Source organism: Pelecanus crispus, chromosome Z (assembly GCF_030463565.1).
Source record: "Pelecanus crispus isolate bPelCri1 chromosome Z, bPelCri1.pri, whole genome shotgun sequence".
In the NCBI taxonomy this organism is placed as follows: Eukaryota; Metazoa; Chordata; class Aves; order Pelecaniformes; family Pelecanidae; genus Pelecanus; species Pelecanus crispus.
In genome coordinates, this window is record NC_134676.1 from 38,155,322 (window position 1) to 38,170,818 (window position 15,497).

Genomic DNA, 15,497 nt, shown 5'->3' on the forward strand with positions numbered 1-15,497 from the left:
TATACGGGCTTTTAGGCTGTCTTAAATCAAATCACTGCAGAGGCTGCACTGGCACATGCTGTTCATGAAAGACTTAATACAGTCCGTCTAATCGGATGAATTTTCTTGTTGTGCAAAAACTGTTATTAAACTCTGTGTGAAACCAGCTGTGCTGCAAGGGGAAGAAATTAAATCATCTGACTGAGAGGTCACTGGTGAATAGTAACACAAAATCTATTACCATTATTAGAGGATTATGAGGCTCTAGAGGACACCCATTCTTTTATGGTCTTTCAACTGCTGGAATGAAGTATTTTCGTGGTAAACAACACCCTTCTGGGAAGTACATCTGAAGATAGATTATTTTGTGTTCTTTGGGGGCTGGGAGTGCATTAAAAAAAAGAAAAAGGTTTTCTACCCGAATAGAAATATATTTTACATGTTTAAGGATATGTTGAACTGGATTTGGCTCACTCAGGTGGTGCCTGATGGTATTGTTCTATGTCTCACTGTGTGAACTTGGAGAGTAGCTATAGGGAAACAGTCATATTATAGCGAGATCTTGTGGACAGATTCTTCATAGTTGAAGTTTACTGGTTAGAATCCTGCTGGAGTACATGAAACTTTTGAAAACCTAGCTTATGTTCTCTAAAAAGTGCTTCTGATTTTTTGAGAGCAGTTTATTTTATAACTTTTACAAACAGTAACTTATCTTCATTTGTGCACGTATCTGAAAAACTGGTTCCTTCATTTGTGTGAATTTTTCTGTACTTTCATCTTGCTTTCTGGAGGAAGAAATGCCAGAGTACTGAATGCTTTCAAAAATCTGCTCATTTCACTGCCTTGCCTACTGGAGAACTAGATTGATGCTACCTCTCTTCCAAAATTCAGCCCAACATGTCCCAGAAATAAAACCTGGAACTTTGCAGTGACACTTATTTCTTGCCTTTTGGCTGGCTTTTTGTGGAGGGCCTGGAATGATCTCTTAGTGTTGTAATTGACCCAAAAGAACCCTCCAGGATAAGCATGCAAGCAAAGAAAGTGTGGTGGGAATAATGTAAAGTGATATCCTACATTTAGAATTTAAAATGGGGACATTATATGTTAATATGTGTTTGGATTATATTTTTTTGAAATGGGTTTTTCGTTTTGAACATGACTTCACTTGGCTTACTGTTTTCTGGGTGTCTCTTATTCTTTGTTCTGACACAAGGGCGGCATGAAGACGATTTCTCTTCAGTAAAATGTAAAGAAGTGTGAACGAACAGATGAGGAGGATTATCTTCCTCCCCTGCTATCCTCCCTTAGCTTGTACTTTTGAAGAAGAACAACTGTCCTATAGCTTAGAAAAAAGAAACCAGACCATGAAATTGCAAAGAGTGAGAACGGTTCTCAGACCTATTTATTAAATAAAAGCATTTTGTCTCGCATGTTTAAACTTAATTTAAAAAGGAGAGTTATTGACATTCCTCAGCATAATTTTTGAGGTGCAAATTAATTTTGAAAACAAAAAACATAATCTTGAAACCCTTCTTCAGGTTGCTAATGACAGACTTGACCTAACCACCTCATCGTCTGGGAGAGTGTGGATGCAGAAGACAGTGTTGCCAGGCAGCTATGCCTCTCCCTCTCCGGAGCTGCTTCCTACCTACTGGGAGCTAATGAATCATCGTTACCAGCTTTTTTGAGTTATTAAGCCCTTGATGAAGATTTAGCAGAAATTTAATATCGAAATTAGTCCCAGCATTGTTTATCCATTATATGAGGGAGATGGAGAGAGGAGCAGCTTTGCTGTACAGGAATATTTTTTGGTTTTTCCTAATCTTTTAATTTGAATGTACAGATCAAAACAAGTGCACTTTGAAGTACAGTACCTTTAAGGAAATATGTAACTGGTGTTATAGTAGCACATGCTTATTCTTTTCCTGAGAATTTTGTAAATCAAACTTAGCATCTGTTTACTAGTTGTTAGTGTAAAAGTCATTGTAGAACTTTCATTTACTACCTGTTTAGTGTAGAATAAACTTCATAACTAGAAAATAAATTTAGACGCAGGACTTGCAATGAACTTCTCATCACAGCTGATGAAGGCTAGGCCCGAGCAGGACTGACTTTAAAGGGTTGAATGCTCTTATAACTAAGGCTTATGAATATCATTTATTTTCATCATCATTTATTTTGAATGTCATTCAGTCTGATTGCCATATGCGTAGTCCAATGTAGCTACAACTGAGAAAAATGCTCTAAGTAGCATATTGAATAGAGAACTAGCTTAAGACCAAATGGAGTTGCGCAAGATCCTGCTTTTGTCAAAAGGAGGAGGCACTATGGGGAGAGATCAGGAGGAAGGAATTTAGGTAAGGAGCTTGATCATTGTAATGACAAATCTGACATCTCTGCTGATGTTTTATGTAGCCTTTTTGTCTAGCACAGGGTAAACCAATGTCAGCATCTATCAGGGATGGGTATGGTTTAAAGAATTAACAAAACCCTCTTATCTTCAGAGTGAGAGTCTTCCAGCCATGCTGCTGCATACAAAACTTGCTGGATAATATTATTAGAAGACATTTCTTCCCTGTTCACACATTGTGTTAACAGTTGTATGGAAGACTTATGTATCTCGTGGAGGACCATGTGTAACCTCCCTGATAATTTTGGGACTTAAAATGGTGATGCAGGTTGCTGTGTTAGTGTTAATGCTTGCCCCCCCAGAGGTACAGAATGTCCATTGCTTGCTCATCACCCTGCAATTTACTGTGTGTCATTCAAAGATTTATGTAACAGTAAGTCAGGTGATTTTTTTTTTTCTTAACACCCAAGGTACAATAGGTGCCCAGAAATAAAACTGCTTCCACCTATCAAGTCTCCTACCTTCGAAGGGATTTTTTTTTTTTTCTTCCTGTATTGTTTGGTTTCTGCGCAAGATTCCCTTTTCCTAAGGTTTGATTTAACCAAAACAGGTTCTTGCTTTGAGGATGTGGAGCCTTTGGTACTCAAGTCTTCTTTTGGGTTCCATTTAATTTAATCAGGAAGTTGTTTTTAGTTTTCCTCCTGTGTACTAATGAACATAATTTTCTCTTAGGCAGTGCTGTTGTCCCTTTAGCATGGGTAAAGTGAGGAATACAGCTGCATTGTGCATAGGTTAGTCTAAACAAATCATTACAGTTGGGGAGTGGGAAGGAAAGGTACGGCAGCAAATTAAATCTCATGGTTTGAGTGACAGTTTATTTTTCTGTTTTTCAATGTTAATGTAGACATCTTATTACTGAATTTTGGCTGGGATCAGAATTGATGTTAATCAAACTCTGCCATGTGCTGGTGAGTTTGGGATGACTTGCTTCCCCCACCTGCTTTTGTGCTTTAAAGAGTATTGTGATAACAAGGAATACTCTTTATGATGCAGGATTTATAAAATACTTTGATGATGGTCTTGAAAGTGTGACCAAGCATTTCAAAGACATTTAAGTTAGGAGGAATGTGCTGATTAAGGCACATGATGGCATAAATTCAGGGAAGCCTCCAGAGAGTGGGGTGGGGGAGAAAGATCCCAGTTGCTACACGTGTCTGAAATAGCAGTTGAGCTGTGATGAGAATAAAGCCAGATTGGGGGAGGGGAGGGGAGAAAAAGACTTATTTTTAACAGAGAAGAAAAGGTAGTTCAGAGAATTACTGAGGAGCTTCCTTTCCCAAGTTATATGAAAGCCCTGTTCCAAGGTGGTGCTGTGAGGTGGGTTGTATGTGGACTCCTTTGACTTCTGTGGTGTAGACCCATGTGATAGGTCTGAAAGGAGTTTGGGGTTTTAAAGGTTCTTACCTGTTGTCATATGAGAGAAAATCTGAGAGAATCTAAGAACCACAAGGTATGTTGCTTCTCAGGGAGTATGTTACTCTCAGAAGTGTCTTACTTCTTATTATATTTTAGTCTTTCTTCTATGAGACTGTTTATTCTGGATGAGTTAACTTTTTGATGAGAGAAAAAGCAGATTGGTAATTTCAGAGCACCTTGCAAAGAACCACCACTGTTCTGGTGAAAGTCAGGTTTGTGGCCTTTTGAACAGGAGGAGTGGTATCCATCTCAAAACCTACCTTGAACTGTTGCAAAGTTGGTGTTACTTTATTCACTTGATGGTGATTTAAAAATATGTCAAAATTATCTCTGCCTACAACTGTCTGGGCTACTTTGGCCTGCTGAGACCAGTTTGTTAGGTTGGCCTTGGAGAATGTTGGTTAAGAATGCTGTTTGGGAATGTTCACACTGGCGCGAGGCTCTGGAGAAAATGATACAAAACCAAATCTTGGTCGGTGACTCTTCTTTGTGGTCCGTCTGTTTTACCCTTACCTTTAAGGAATAGTAGCATTTTTTATAGATTCAGCTTTTGGGAGTGAAGAAGCAAAACCAAAAAGCCCTGCAAAAAAACCCCAAAGCCGGAGGAATGCTTGAGATGAAAAGCTAAACTTGTCACTTAGAGCTTTGCATATTCAGATAAGCTATTCCTTGTATGCTGATCTATGCTGTAAGATATCCACAGTTAAATAAACAAATAACCTCTACCTAATTATCTCTGAAATTCTGAAAATTCATTGATGTATTTTATTACACATCGGCTTTTGAAACCTACAATTGCAGCCTAGATTCCTATAAAAGCAGCTATACAGATTTCTATTCTTCTGTTTGTGTAAATCTAACAGTCTTGTGATATATGTAAGGCAGAGTGTTTAGTTAACCCATTTGCAATTTACATTTTCTGTGTATAAAAATTTTTAATTCATCTAATGGAAGAGGTCTTGCTCCTACAGCTTTTATTTAGAAAACTAGTCATTATGTGTGTGTAATTGGAGGATTGAATGTTCTCTTTGAGATATTTATGCTTCATATGAAGTTTTAGCTTAACAGATCCTGCCTCATATGTATCTCTGATACCTTATTTCTATTTTGCTCACCTGCCATTCAGTTTTATGTAAAAGATAACATAAAAAAATTTAATTCGTACATGTTGTGGTTTAACCCTGGCAGGCAGCTGAGCCCCATGCAACCACTTGCTCGCTCCCCCTGCTGGGATGGGGGAGAGAGTCAGAAGAGTGAAAGTGAGAAAACTCGTGGGTTGAGATAAAGAGAGTTTAATAAGGAAAGCAAAAGCAGTGCGCACAAGCGAAGTAAAATAAGGAGTTTCCATCAGCAGGCAGATGTTCAGCCATCTCTAGGAAAGCAAGGCTTCATCATTTGTAATGGGTACTTGGGAAGGCAAACGCTGTAACTCTGAGCATTCTTCCTTCTTCCACCAGTTTTATTGCTGAGCACGACAGCATATGGTCTGGGATGTCCCTTTGGTCAGTTGGGGTCAGCTGTGCCGGCTGTGTCCCCTCCCAGCCTCTTGTGCACCCCCAGCCTCCTCGCTGGCGGGGCCGCGTGGGAAGCAGCGAAGGCCTGGCTGGACGCTGTGTGAATGCTGCTCAGCAATAGCTGAAGCATCCTTGCCCTGTCAACACTGTTTTGGTCACAAATCCAAAACATAGCCCCATACAAGCTACTGTGAAGAAAATTAACCCCATCCCAGCCAAAACCAGTACACAACAAAAGCTGGATAAACCGCCCAACTTATCTTCAATCCAAAGGCCTGAAAGAAAGGGGAGGGAGGGTGCTAGCTAAGAAGATGCTTTCAGTTTGGAATAAACAGGTGGGAAAGTAAGGCACTGTTAAACTTGTATTGAAAGTGCTCCTGGGTGTGAAAGTCTACTCAAGTGAATACTACCTTAAATCCTCAGCCACTTTTATTGATTTTGCTTTGAAAGATTTACAGTAAAGCCAGCCCTCTGTCTAGGCAGGTGATGGGGTGGTGACTACCTGTATAGACGGCAGACAACAACCTTGGGACATAGAGAGAGGGAGGGAGACTAGTCAATTAGTCAAAAACGTGGGGAAATTTTGGTTTCTAAAGGGATTAATTCTATTTAAGAATGTCAAGTAGTATTTGGAAAACCAGGAAAAATAATGTATTATAGTTAATTCCTTAGGTATTAAATATGGGTTCCAGAAAAAAGTTTTTAAGTTTGTGGAAGCACGCATTTGGATTGCTCAACTGTAAAGATAGTGATGTCTTGTAGAACAAACAGTATTTTTTTTGGTCTGTAATTTGGAACCAGTAATTACAGCGGGAAGTATGCAAAATGCCAGAGCTCTTGCATTTTTATTCATTATTCTTGCTCTGTAGTTTCTGTCAACCGAGACAGACCTTTGTACAGTGAAAAATTTTATCATCTGAAGACATCTGCTTATGTAAAAATGCATATTAAGAGAATGTTATAGCAGAATTTCCCATTAATCATTTTTTGAACCACTGTATGTATAAACCACCCATATATATATATATATCTAAAGGGTGAGCTTTACCTGGAAAATTTTTAGAGGTGTAAGATTGCTGAATTATAGATTGGATTAAAGATTGGATCTAATCTTGTAAACATTGGGTTTAAGAGTTGCTCAGTCTTTTAGCTCAGCCCAGTATGTATGGGATTTAATAAACATTTGTTCTCCTGCTTTAAGCCTCCAATCTTGGACTTAGTGAATGAGTTTTCTAAAGTTACAGTAATTTGAGCTTAAAGAGGAAAAAAACTCTTCCAAGGGTGACTCACTCCAGAGGTAAACACTAAAAGTGAAATGGAAAACTCCATTGTTGGAGTGAAAAGTGAAATGGAAATCTACCCTGTTTGCCACGTAAGGAAAATAATTTTCTGAAAGCCAGAAGACTCAAAAATAATTGTGTCCACTTACTGCTGCTAAATACCAAATTTCCTAATTAGCTTTTCTGTTCTTGGGAATGACACTATCTTTTAACAGAAGTTTTATCTATGGTACACTAACCCATGTGACTAAGTGAAGATCATTACTACAGTATAAAGGCAGAATGTAGACCAGTGCTGTGTAATTCCTTTTAAGTATCCATAAAATCGGGGGCGGGGGGGGGGGGAGGGGAAGGGGAGCAAAGCAAGGCCATCATGAGTAGATCTCATTTTACAACATAGTGGCATGAATGTGTGCAAGAAAAAACTGAAGGACCTGCAGGTATGAAAATACTGGAAATATGATCTAAATAAAAAGGGAGTGGAGGTAAATAAGTCTCCTTTCCCTCATTGTCACTTCAGGGGCAGCGCTCTGGAAATTTCGTACCATATATTAAAGAATGCAGTAAATTATATTGTATTATATGACAGGTTTGTGGGGTAGGATCATCATCAGAATTCCTCTGTAATGACAGAGTAGAATTGGAATAGTTTCTTCATTGGTTTGGTGTGTATTTTAATGTACTATCTTCAATTACATGTTCCTTTCAGTGTGTGAAATGGAATTTCAAGTAAAAATGAATTTATTGTGGAAATTAGATTATTGCAGTGGTTACAGCTGAACACATATAACAAGGTGATTTTAGATGATAACTTAGAAAGAAATAAATTGTAAGTCCTATGAAATTACAGACTTTAGATCTTTCTAAAGGATCTAAAGATCCTTTCTCTTTCCTATTATCAGAAAAATAGCGCAAAAAGGTAGGAGTTTCTAATATGTTCTGACAAGTTCACTGTCTTATGTAAAATACTGTGTTGGCAACATAGTTCCAAGTTTATTTGCTGCTTTTGTTTTATTTCAGGTCCCAAATCTGATTCCAGTTCTGATATTTAAATTGGGAAGACCTTTGGAGCCTGCACTTTACAGGGATGTATTGTATACATTGCCTACACTGGGTGTACACAAGGTCAGGATGAAAAAATTTTAGTAAAAGAAGAACTATCAGTAAAAGGTCATTTATTTATAAGAAATTATTTAGACTGAGCAATGCATAGCCTGCTTAAAATAACTGATTTGTAAGCTTCAGCTTAACTTTCTAATATTTTGGATGGGATATGACATTTGTTTTAAAGAGTGAAATGTACATTATGCTTTATTGTCTGCACTGTATCATCATTGTATGTATATCACAAGAAGATGCTCTTGGACTCATTATGCACAAGAATTTTTTCAGAAAATGACTTCTGGTTTCTTTCTGACATTGCTGTTGGACGGTTATCTCCTTGTTGTACTTGGCTGTAAAATAATGATTTGTAGATTAGTCTTTGTTCTTGGACATAAAAAATAACAGTGGCTTTTGGTTAAAAAATTTCTTTCAGGTTTGTGTAGCTCAGATTCTACGTGCCATACACATGCTGGGGAGCACGCCAAAGCTTAGAGCAATTACTTTGCGGCTGATGACGTCCTTATGGGAAAGACAGGTTAGAAAATTCTTGTAGTGTCACTAAGATGAGCATACTTGAAAAACTTCATTACCTCTAACCAAGGAAGGAAACTAATTTTGGAACATTGCTTATACTAGTATCTCATTATCAGTAGCATAAAGTAAATGGTGGAAGTGGTGCCTATATTGATTCTGTTTTAATGAAAAATTTCAATAGTATGTCTTTCATGAAACCTGCTTTTCATCAGGTCTCAGACTGGAATTAGGAAAAAAAAATTGTTTGAAGGACAGCTTTCTGCTTTTTGTAATGTGCAGTAAGAACAAGACCTTAGTTACATGGCAATAATTTGCTGCTTTGTTTATGAAGTAGCAGTAGGGATTTGGTCTGGAAAAGCCAGTTAGATCTCAATGCAGCGGTAGATTCCAATAATGAAGAAAAGTGAAGTATGGTATGCAATAAAAGTGGTATTTAGAAGTCATGTAAAAGTGCTGGCAACTGAAAATCCTCTCACCAACTTTTGAAGGTGTGATGATAATTTTTAAATTGAATTTTTTCTAGGATCGAATTTACCCAGAATTGCAGAAGTTTTTGGCGATGTCTGATATGCCCTCTTTGTCTGTTGACAAAGATGCTCAATGGGAAAAGCTGATTGCTAAAGCTGCTTGTATAAGAGATATATGTAGGCAGAGGTAAGCACAAGTGTTACCTGTCTAATGTCTTTGTAAGGGAGAACAATTTTTTCAGAAAAGCTGCATAGTTATTTTTACCTACTCTGTTATATTAATTGTGGGTAATATTTTTCTAGTTGTACGAGATACTGACTCAGGCATTGCTAGTCTCAGCAGCTAGTAAGTTTTGGGTTTTGTATTATAAGTAATAGAAAGCACATATAAATAGTGTTAAAATTAAAATGTCTTCATCCTGAAACAAAACATGCATCCTATACTGATCCAGAGTAGAAACTTAAAGCATACCACTTTCAAATTACAAAAAGAGAGTGATGAACATTAGAAGAAACAACTAATAATCTGTCTATCTTTTGATTTATTCAAAGAAAGATTGGGTGCTTTTCTGAAAAGGCTGTCTTGTCACATGCCAATTCCTGGTCTTTATTCAGATGTAATACTCACCACAGAATACAGCTGTACAAGTCTAACTAGGTGATATATTGATCCTTTCCAGCTCTAACTGTCCATGAATATCAGTAATTGATGATAATATACAGTTCATGTAAAGATTATTTTTAAACACATTATCAATTACTTCCTGATTTTATGTGCATAATACCATCTTTTCTCTTTGTCACTTATCTTTTGGGTTCTACTTCTCACATTCCTTATTGTGGTCAGTTACTAACAGCTGGGAAGGTTCAGGTATCTTTCAATCATCAACTGAAAAAAAAAAATTCTTAAAATACTCTTTCCTTTACCTCTTCAATCTTCTTTAATTTTGCTAGACAGCATTTTTCAAGAAATAAAAAAAATATGTGAAAAGCAAGAGAAAAATCTCAATGCAGCTGTAATTTTCTTTTTGCCAGGTAAGTGGTATAGTTAGAGTTCAGGTATATGCACGTTCTTTGTGCTTTTAGAAATTATTTGGAAGAAAGTGAGAGCAAATAGAGGAAGCCTGAATGTTCCATGCATATAAATCACCAGACAGGTGCTATTTACCCCAAGTTCTTAATGAAACAGTATGAGGAACTGCTGAATCAGCAGTTAACCTCCCCCACCACCACCCAATAAAACTGAATGGATAGTAAAGGACTGGAAAGTAAACACTGAAGGATAGACAAATATTTGACATTCCGGCAGCAAAAACATTGGAAAAATATTCCTATCTAAGAAGGCCAAAATCTTTTGCTGCCAGAATCTCTACTAATACACAGTAGTGAGTACTTCTAGAAGACTACAATGAAGAAACAAAGAATAGCACATGTGGATTTTCCTTCTCAGTCACTTCTTGAATGATGTAATCTTTTAGCATACACAACATCCTCGGACAAAAATTTCTGTAGCTTAACCACTTGGTGATCTTTCATTTGGAACTTGGTATCTGCTGATTTAATTCTCCATGTTACTCAGCCTTTAGAGCTCTCTATCATATCCTCCCTTGTATCTTTTTTTCCCTCCCAGTTTTAGTCTTAGTTGTCACTTACACAAAAATTCGTTAAGTATTGGTTTTGTTTACAGAATAGAACTTGTGTGTATGCATGAATATTACCTTGTATCTTCATGTTTTTTCCTTTAGGCCATACCAGCACGGAGCAGACATGTTGGCTGCAATTTCCCAGGTATTAAATGAATGCACAAAACCTGACCAAGCTTCCCCTGCTGCCATAGCGTTACAGGGTCTTCAAGCACTTTGTGAGGCTGAGGTAAGATTAAATTGGCTTGTCCCTGTGTTTTGTGTTCTGCTTGTGGATCATGGACTTTTTTCCTAGTTGTTTTTTTTTTTTTAAAAACAAGTACATTGGATTGTTGCAGATTTTTTTTTTTTCTTCTGACAAATTTGATTCCTTGCTTCCAACATCAGTTAATTGTTCCTGGGAAATTGTATTGTGAAATTCTGCTACAGCAAGTCAGCCCTTCCATGCATGGGTTGGAATTTTAGGTCAGCTTCGCAGTTTGTTTTGAAGACGTTCTTTCATGCATTTTTCCTTGTGATTTGAAAAGAATGGCTGTTTGGCACATAATTCTGATTGGCTGACAGGTGTGTAAATAATCTCATTTTTGATACCTTCTTACAGTTCTGCCTTGCTGGGTCTCATTCACATAGTGTACCTGATAGGGAGTGAAATCACTTGTAATGGGGAGGCTTCTGTTTTACTCTAATGCATTCATTACTTACTGATGAAGAGGACAAGTACGCATTGGAACATGCTGCCCAGAGAGGTTGTGCTATCTCCATCCTTGGAGGTTTTCATGTTCCTTTTGGATACAACCCTGAGCAACGGGGTCTGATCTCGTAGTGACCCTGCTTTGAGCAGGAGGTCAGACTAGAAATATCCTGAGGTTCCTTCCAACCCAAATTGTCCTGTGATCCTACAGTATCCCTGAATTAGGAGCCAAGGTTCTTTGCTTCCACAGTGATGTCCCAGACATGGTGATGCAGGCACAGACATGGTGTGAATCACACTGTAGACAAACTGTGGACTATGTAGGCCATCTGAGTTAGTGGGCTAACGATAGCCTGCAGAAAGATTTGATGACCCATTCTCTGCCAAACAGCAATTTTAGGTTCATCCACTTCTTCACTTTTAGTGCAATGTTTACTGCAGTGAGGCCAATCCAACAAAATCCAGCCATTGCCACATTCTACGTTTGAAATATTCTCAGCAGTTTAAGAGCAACATAGTAAATGGTTAGCAGTCCATAGACAGTAGTATTCAATATAGTTAAAAAGCTTCAGACAATGGCTGCTAAGAACCACCTTACTCAGGGTAATTATGGTGTTTGTTTTTGGTATGGAGTTTGGCTCTTCTTAAGGTCACATAGATTGTTTGAATGCTGGCCTCGGTGTTTAAGCAGTGTTTTCCCAGGCTGGATTATATTTAGACTTTGTTTCCTACAAAGAAGCAGGAGCTAGGGCTGTGACAGATGTCACATCCTACTATAAAAACCTCATTTGAGAACAGATGTACTGTACCACTGTTGAGAAGTGGAAGGCTGAGACAATTCCAGGTACTCAGGATGGAAGGAAAGGAAAGAATCACTTTGTGGACAGGTACCAATTTTTCCTGTCCAAATTCTCACAGGCCCTCCCCAGCTTGCTTTGTTTCTCCAATTTCATGCCAGTGTAATGCTCTGGGAGACCAGATCTGCCACCCAGGTATCCTGAAACTTTAATAGAGAATTCTCTTGTGGTTTGGTAAACTGGGTAACCATTTCAGTTAAGTAATGCAGTCTGTCCCATATTTAGCATTTAGACTCAAGTTTTCAGTGCAGAAACCTTAAAGGGCATAATCATAGAGGTTGGTCAGAGGGTTTTGTTTTGGTGCTTTCTCTCTCTGCCACTGTCTTAACAGATAACCACGGGAAAGGGATTTAATCTCTTTGAGCTTTGCCATGTACAGCTGCCTAGGTGCAGGATTTTAGTGAGAACCTAATTTTCGGTCAACTTCTGCACCAGTATAACAAATTATGTTTTCATATGTATAGTGTTGACATAGTTGATGATGGAACCCTATACACCATGTGGCTTTGTTAAAGCTGAGTTCTGACAGTCTCAGAAAGGCTGCTTTGTAAAAGAAATGCTATATTAAAACGTGCTGTAACATTGATTTTTTTGGTCAAATGTTGTGGAAGAAGTAATTGTTTTGTGCAAATGTAATGGCTTTATGCAAAGTATGTACTACATGAATAGCATTAAGAGTATTAGCTTAGCTTTTGTGGGACTTACAAGAAGGGCTAGCCCTTGAAGAAGGGCTAGCCTCCCTCTCCCCCTTTCCCCCTTTTTTTTGGTAGGTATAACAAAAGGCTTTTAATGAATAGTGCCAGTGACTTGCAGGTCAAAAATATAAAATACACTCAGTTCTTGCCAGGCCGTGTTTCCTATTTCTGGACAAATATTTTGGGTGTCTTTCCAGTGATTTGAACAGAAACCAGTGTACTTCTGTGAGGCCCATCTATCCTGGCATCTAACTGATTTCATGTATGAAGTACTGTACACAAGCCAAGAAGCATTCAAGAATGAAAATGCTAAGCATAATACCTAAAATCCCTTTCCAAGCTTCTTGTGGAAGTGGTTTCTTGCTGTTTATTCCCTCAGTTCACATTTATTTGTTTTATTGATCAGAAAGAAACCAGCATAGTGGAGTAATATAATGAACTGAAAAGTTGTGTGAGAACAAATTATGTTGACTGAGTTTAACATTTAGTAGGAATTACAAAGCTGTATGTTGTTTAAACAGTATACACTTAAAAACTGTACTCTTAAAATGGTGGGTTTGCATTGAGATGTTACCAGAGGATCATTACCACCTTCTTGGGCTGAAGTTTCTGCCAGTTTCACTTTCTCAGGTCTGATTTACCCCTCATTCTTTCTGCCTTACTTTATATCCTTGGCCTTGTACATAGTAACATCGTAATTTCTATTTGAACTCTTTAGCCAGTAGTATAGGTGCATTTCCTTACCTGTGCAGGTCTGCTGTTGAAGGGAGCTGCTAGGCTCCCAGAATGAACTCTATATAGGTAAAGTTTTTCCACATACTGAATGAGTGAGTAAAATAAGCTGACTAGGAACCTTGTTGGCCTGCATTCAGTCTGACTGGTGTGGTGAACACCCACCATGCGAGTATTTGCCATTTTCCCAATTACCTGCTGCTGCTCCTAAAAGTGCTGCTGCTTCCACCACCGCCCCCCCCCCCCCCCCCCCCCCCATCCGAACTGTGTGATTTACACCCTCACTGAATGAAAATCATGTTCCCAGCTCCACTTCCAAGTCAGCTGCAAAAATCCATTTCAGTGCATCTTCATCACTGGTGTGAGTTCTTGGTTTTGAAAGACAGAAATGTCATAGAATCATAGAATGCTTTGGGTTGGAAGGGACCTTTAGAGGTCACCTAGCCCAACCCCCCTGCAGTGAGCAGGGACAGCTTTAACTACATCAGGCTGCTCAGAGCCCCGTCCAGCCTGACCTTGAATGTTTCTAGGGATGGGCCCTCTACCACCTCTCTGGGCAACCTGTTCCAGTGCTTCACCACCCTCACTGTAAAAAATTTGTGGCAATGTAAAGTTAATTTTTCCTCTTACAAATGCACGATGTTGTATCATAGAATAGTTTGTGTTGGAAGGGACCTGTAGAAGTCATCTAGTCACAAACAGTTCCTCCTTCTGCATCTGCCTCTGCACTCAATCTCTTACTGTCTTGGAAACATTCACTACAGTGGCAACTTCATTTTCTGTCGCTTGATTAGGATGTGTGGCATACTAGTGTAGTCTAGCTGGTGTTACCATGTTGTTTTCTTCTCTTCCTCTTTATATTTCTGCTTTCCCAAGCTTTGCCTTTTTTTGTATTTTGACACTTCATTTGCTTTTTTCTTCAAGGCTGGAACCGAATTCTAACCTTGTCTTCTGGTTTTGCTAATAAAATAGCTAGTACTCTTGCACTTTTTGTAAGAAATGGTATATAGCAATAGCTTGAGGGACACTGAATAGCTTCAGGAAGACTAAATCATTGTATTTTAGGTGGAGAAGTTACTAGTTTTTCTAAGCTTAGGAAAATTTTCTTCAGAGCACACAACATGACTTACAATTTTAAAATGATGTCTTAAACTTCGTAATTTAAAGCACTAACAGTGGCTCTTAACTTGCATGTTACTTCTTCCATTTCGTCTTCAACTTCTTGTTGGAGGCATTGCAGACACAAAATAAATTAAGGAAACTTGTGTTCCCAGTACTCATAATCTCTTAGCAGAAACTGGAAAACTACTTGTGCAGTCCAAAAAAAGAATTCAGCTTTTGTAGCTGAAATGTCAGTGTGAACATTTTTCATTTGAATGTGGACATACTCTGTAGACAAAATGATCATGGCCAAACTTTTTACTGTGGAAATGGCATTGAGGAGTGATTTGGCTGTTAATCCTCATGATTAATAGTAGCACTTCTGCCTCTGCAGCACCATCATGTTGTCAAGTCAGCTGGGTTTGGAGTATTGGGCAAAATGTGTTTTGAAAATAAAATGGCTTTATTTACCCTAATTTATTCCTAGATCATACTTGTCCACAAACATCACAGGGCAACCAGGGTCATTTTTCGTTATCGCAGTGTGTGTCAGAGTCCAATACTCCCTGACCAGTTTATTTTAGATATTCTGTGTGTGGAGGATGTAATGTGTAATACCAGGTTTACTTATTTGAAGCTGGTTGTTACACAGGATTTCTGATTCAGCAGAGCAATACAAAAGATACCAAAACCACAATACAAATGTAAGTTACACTTAGCAAAATATAGCAATTGTAATATACAGTTCAGTCACAATACCAATGTGATTCCCATTACAGGTCTCTGTAATATGCTCGCTGTCATGATACTGAGCGTCGCGAGTCGTCAGGAAGGAATACATGGGTTGAAGCCAGGCCCATTGTTCTCTTTGAAATTCTTTTGTTGGCTGTCTAGTTTTTATACTCTGTGTTGGGCTGAGCCATGTATTCACTCCCCTGTATGCTGATCTGACTGACTCAGGGACATGTTCACACTCTTTTAATGAACTGGGGAGAAACATTTACACCGTTGGTTGATCCACTGAACGTGTGTATAGCTGTATTTCTAAAAAAAGGTCCTCTTTGTGTTGAGTCA

The 15,497-nt window shown here is 38.4% G+C and overlaps 1 protein-coding gene across 1 annotated transcript in view; it reads left to right on the top strand.

The window, feature by feature from the left end:
- Window positions 1–15,497, top strand: part of FOCAD (focadhesin) — a 128,534-nt gene that overhangs the window by 41,786 nt on the left and 71,251 nt on the right. The window contains exons 12-15 of the mRNA XM_075725886.1: window positions 7,620–7,724; window positions 8,137–8,238; window positions 8,761–8,891; window positions 10,450–10,576. Coding sequence (XP_075582001.1) covers window positions 7,620–7,724; window positions 8,137–8,238; window positions 8,761–8,891; window positions 10,450–10,576 — 465 coding nt within the window. The remainder of the gene's footprint in view (window positions 1–7,619; window positions 7,725–8,136; window positions 8,239–8,760; window positions 8,892–10,449; window positions 10,577–15,497) is intronic.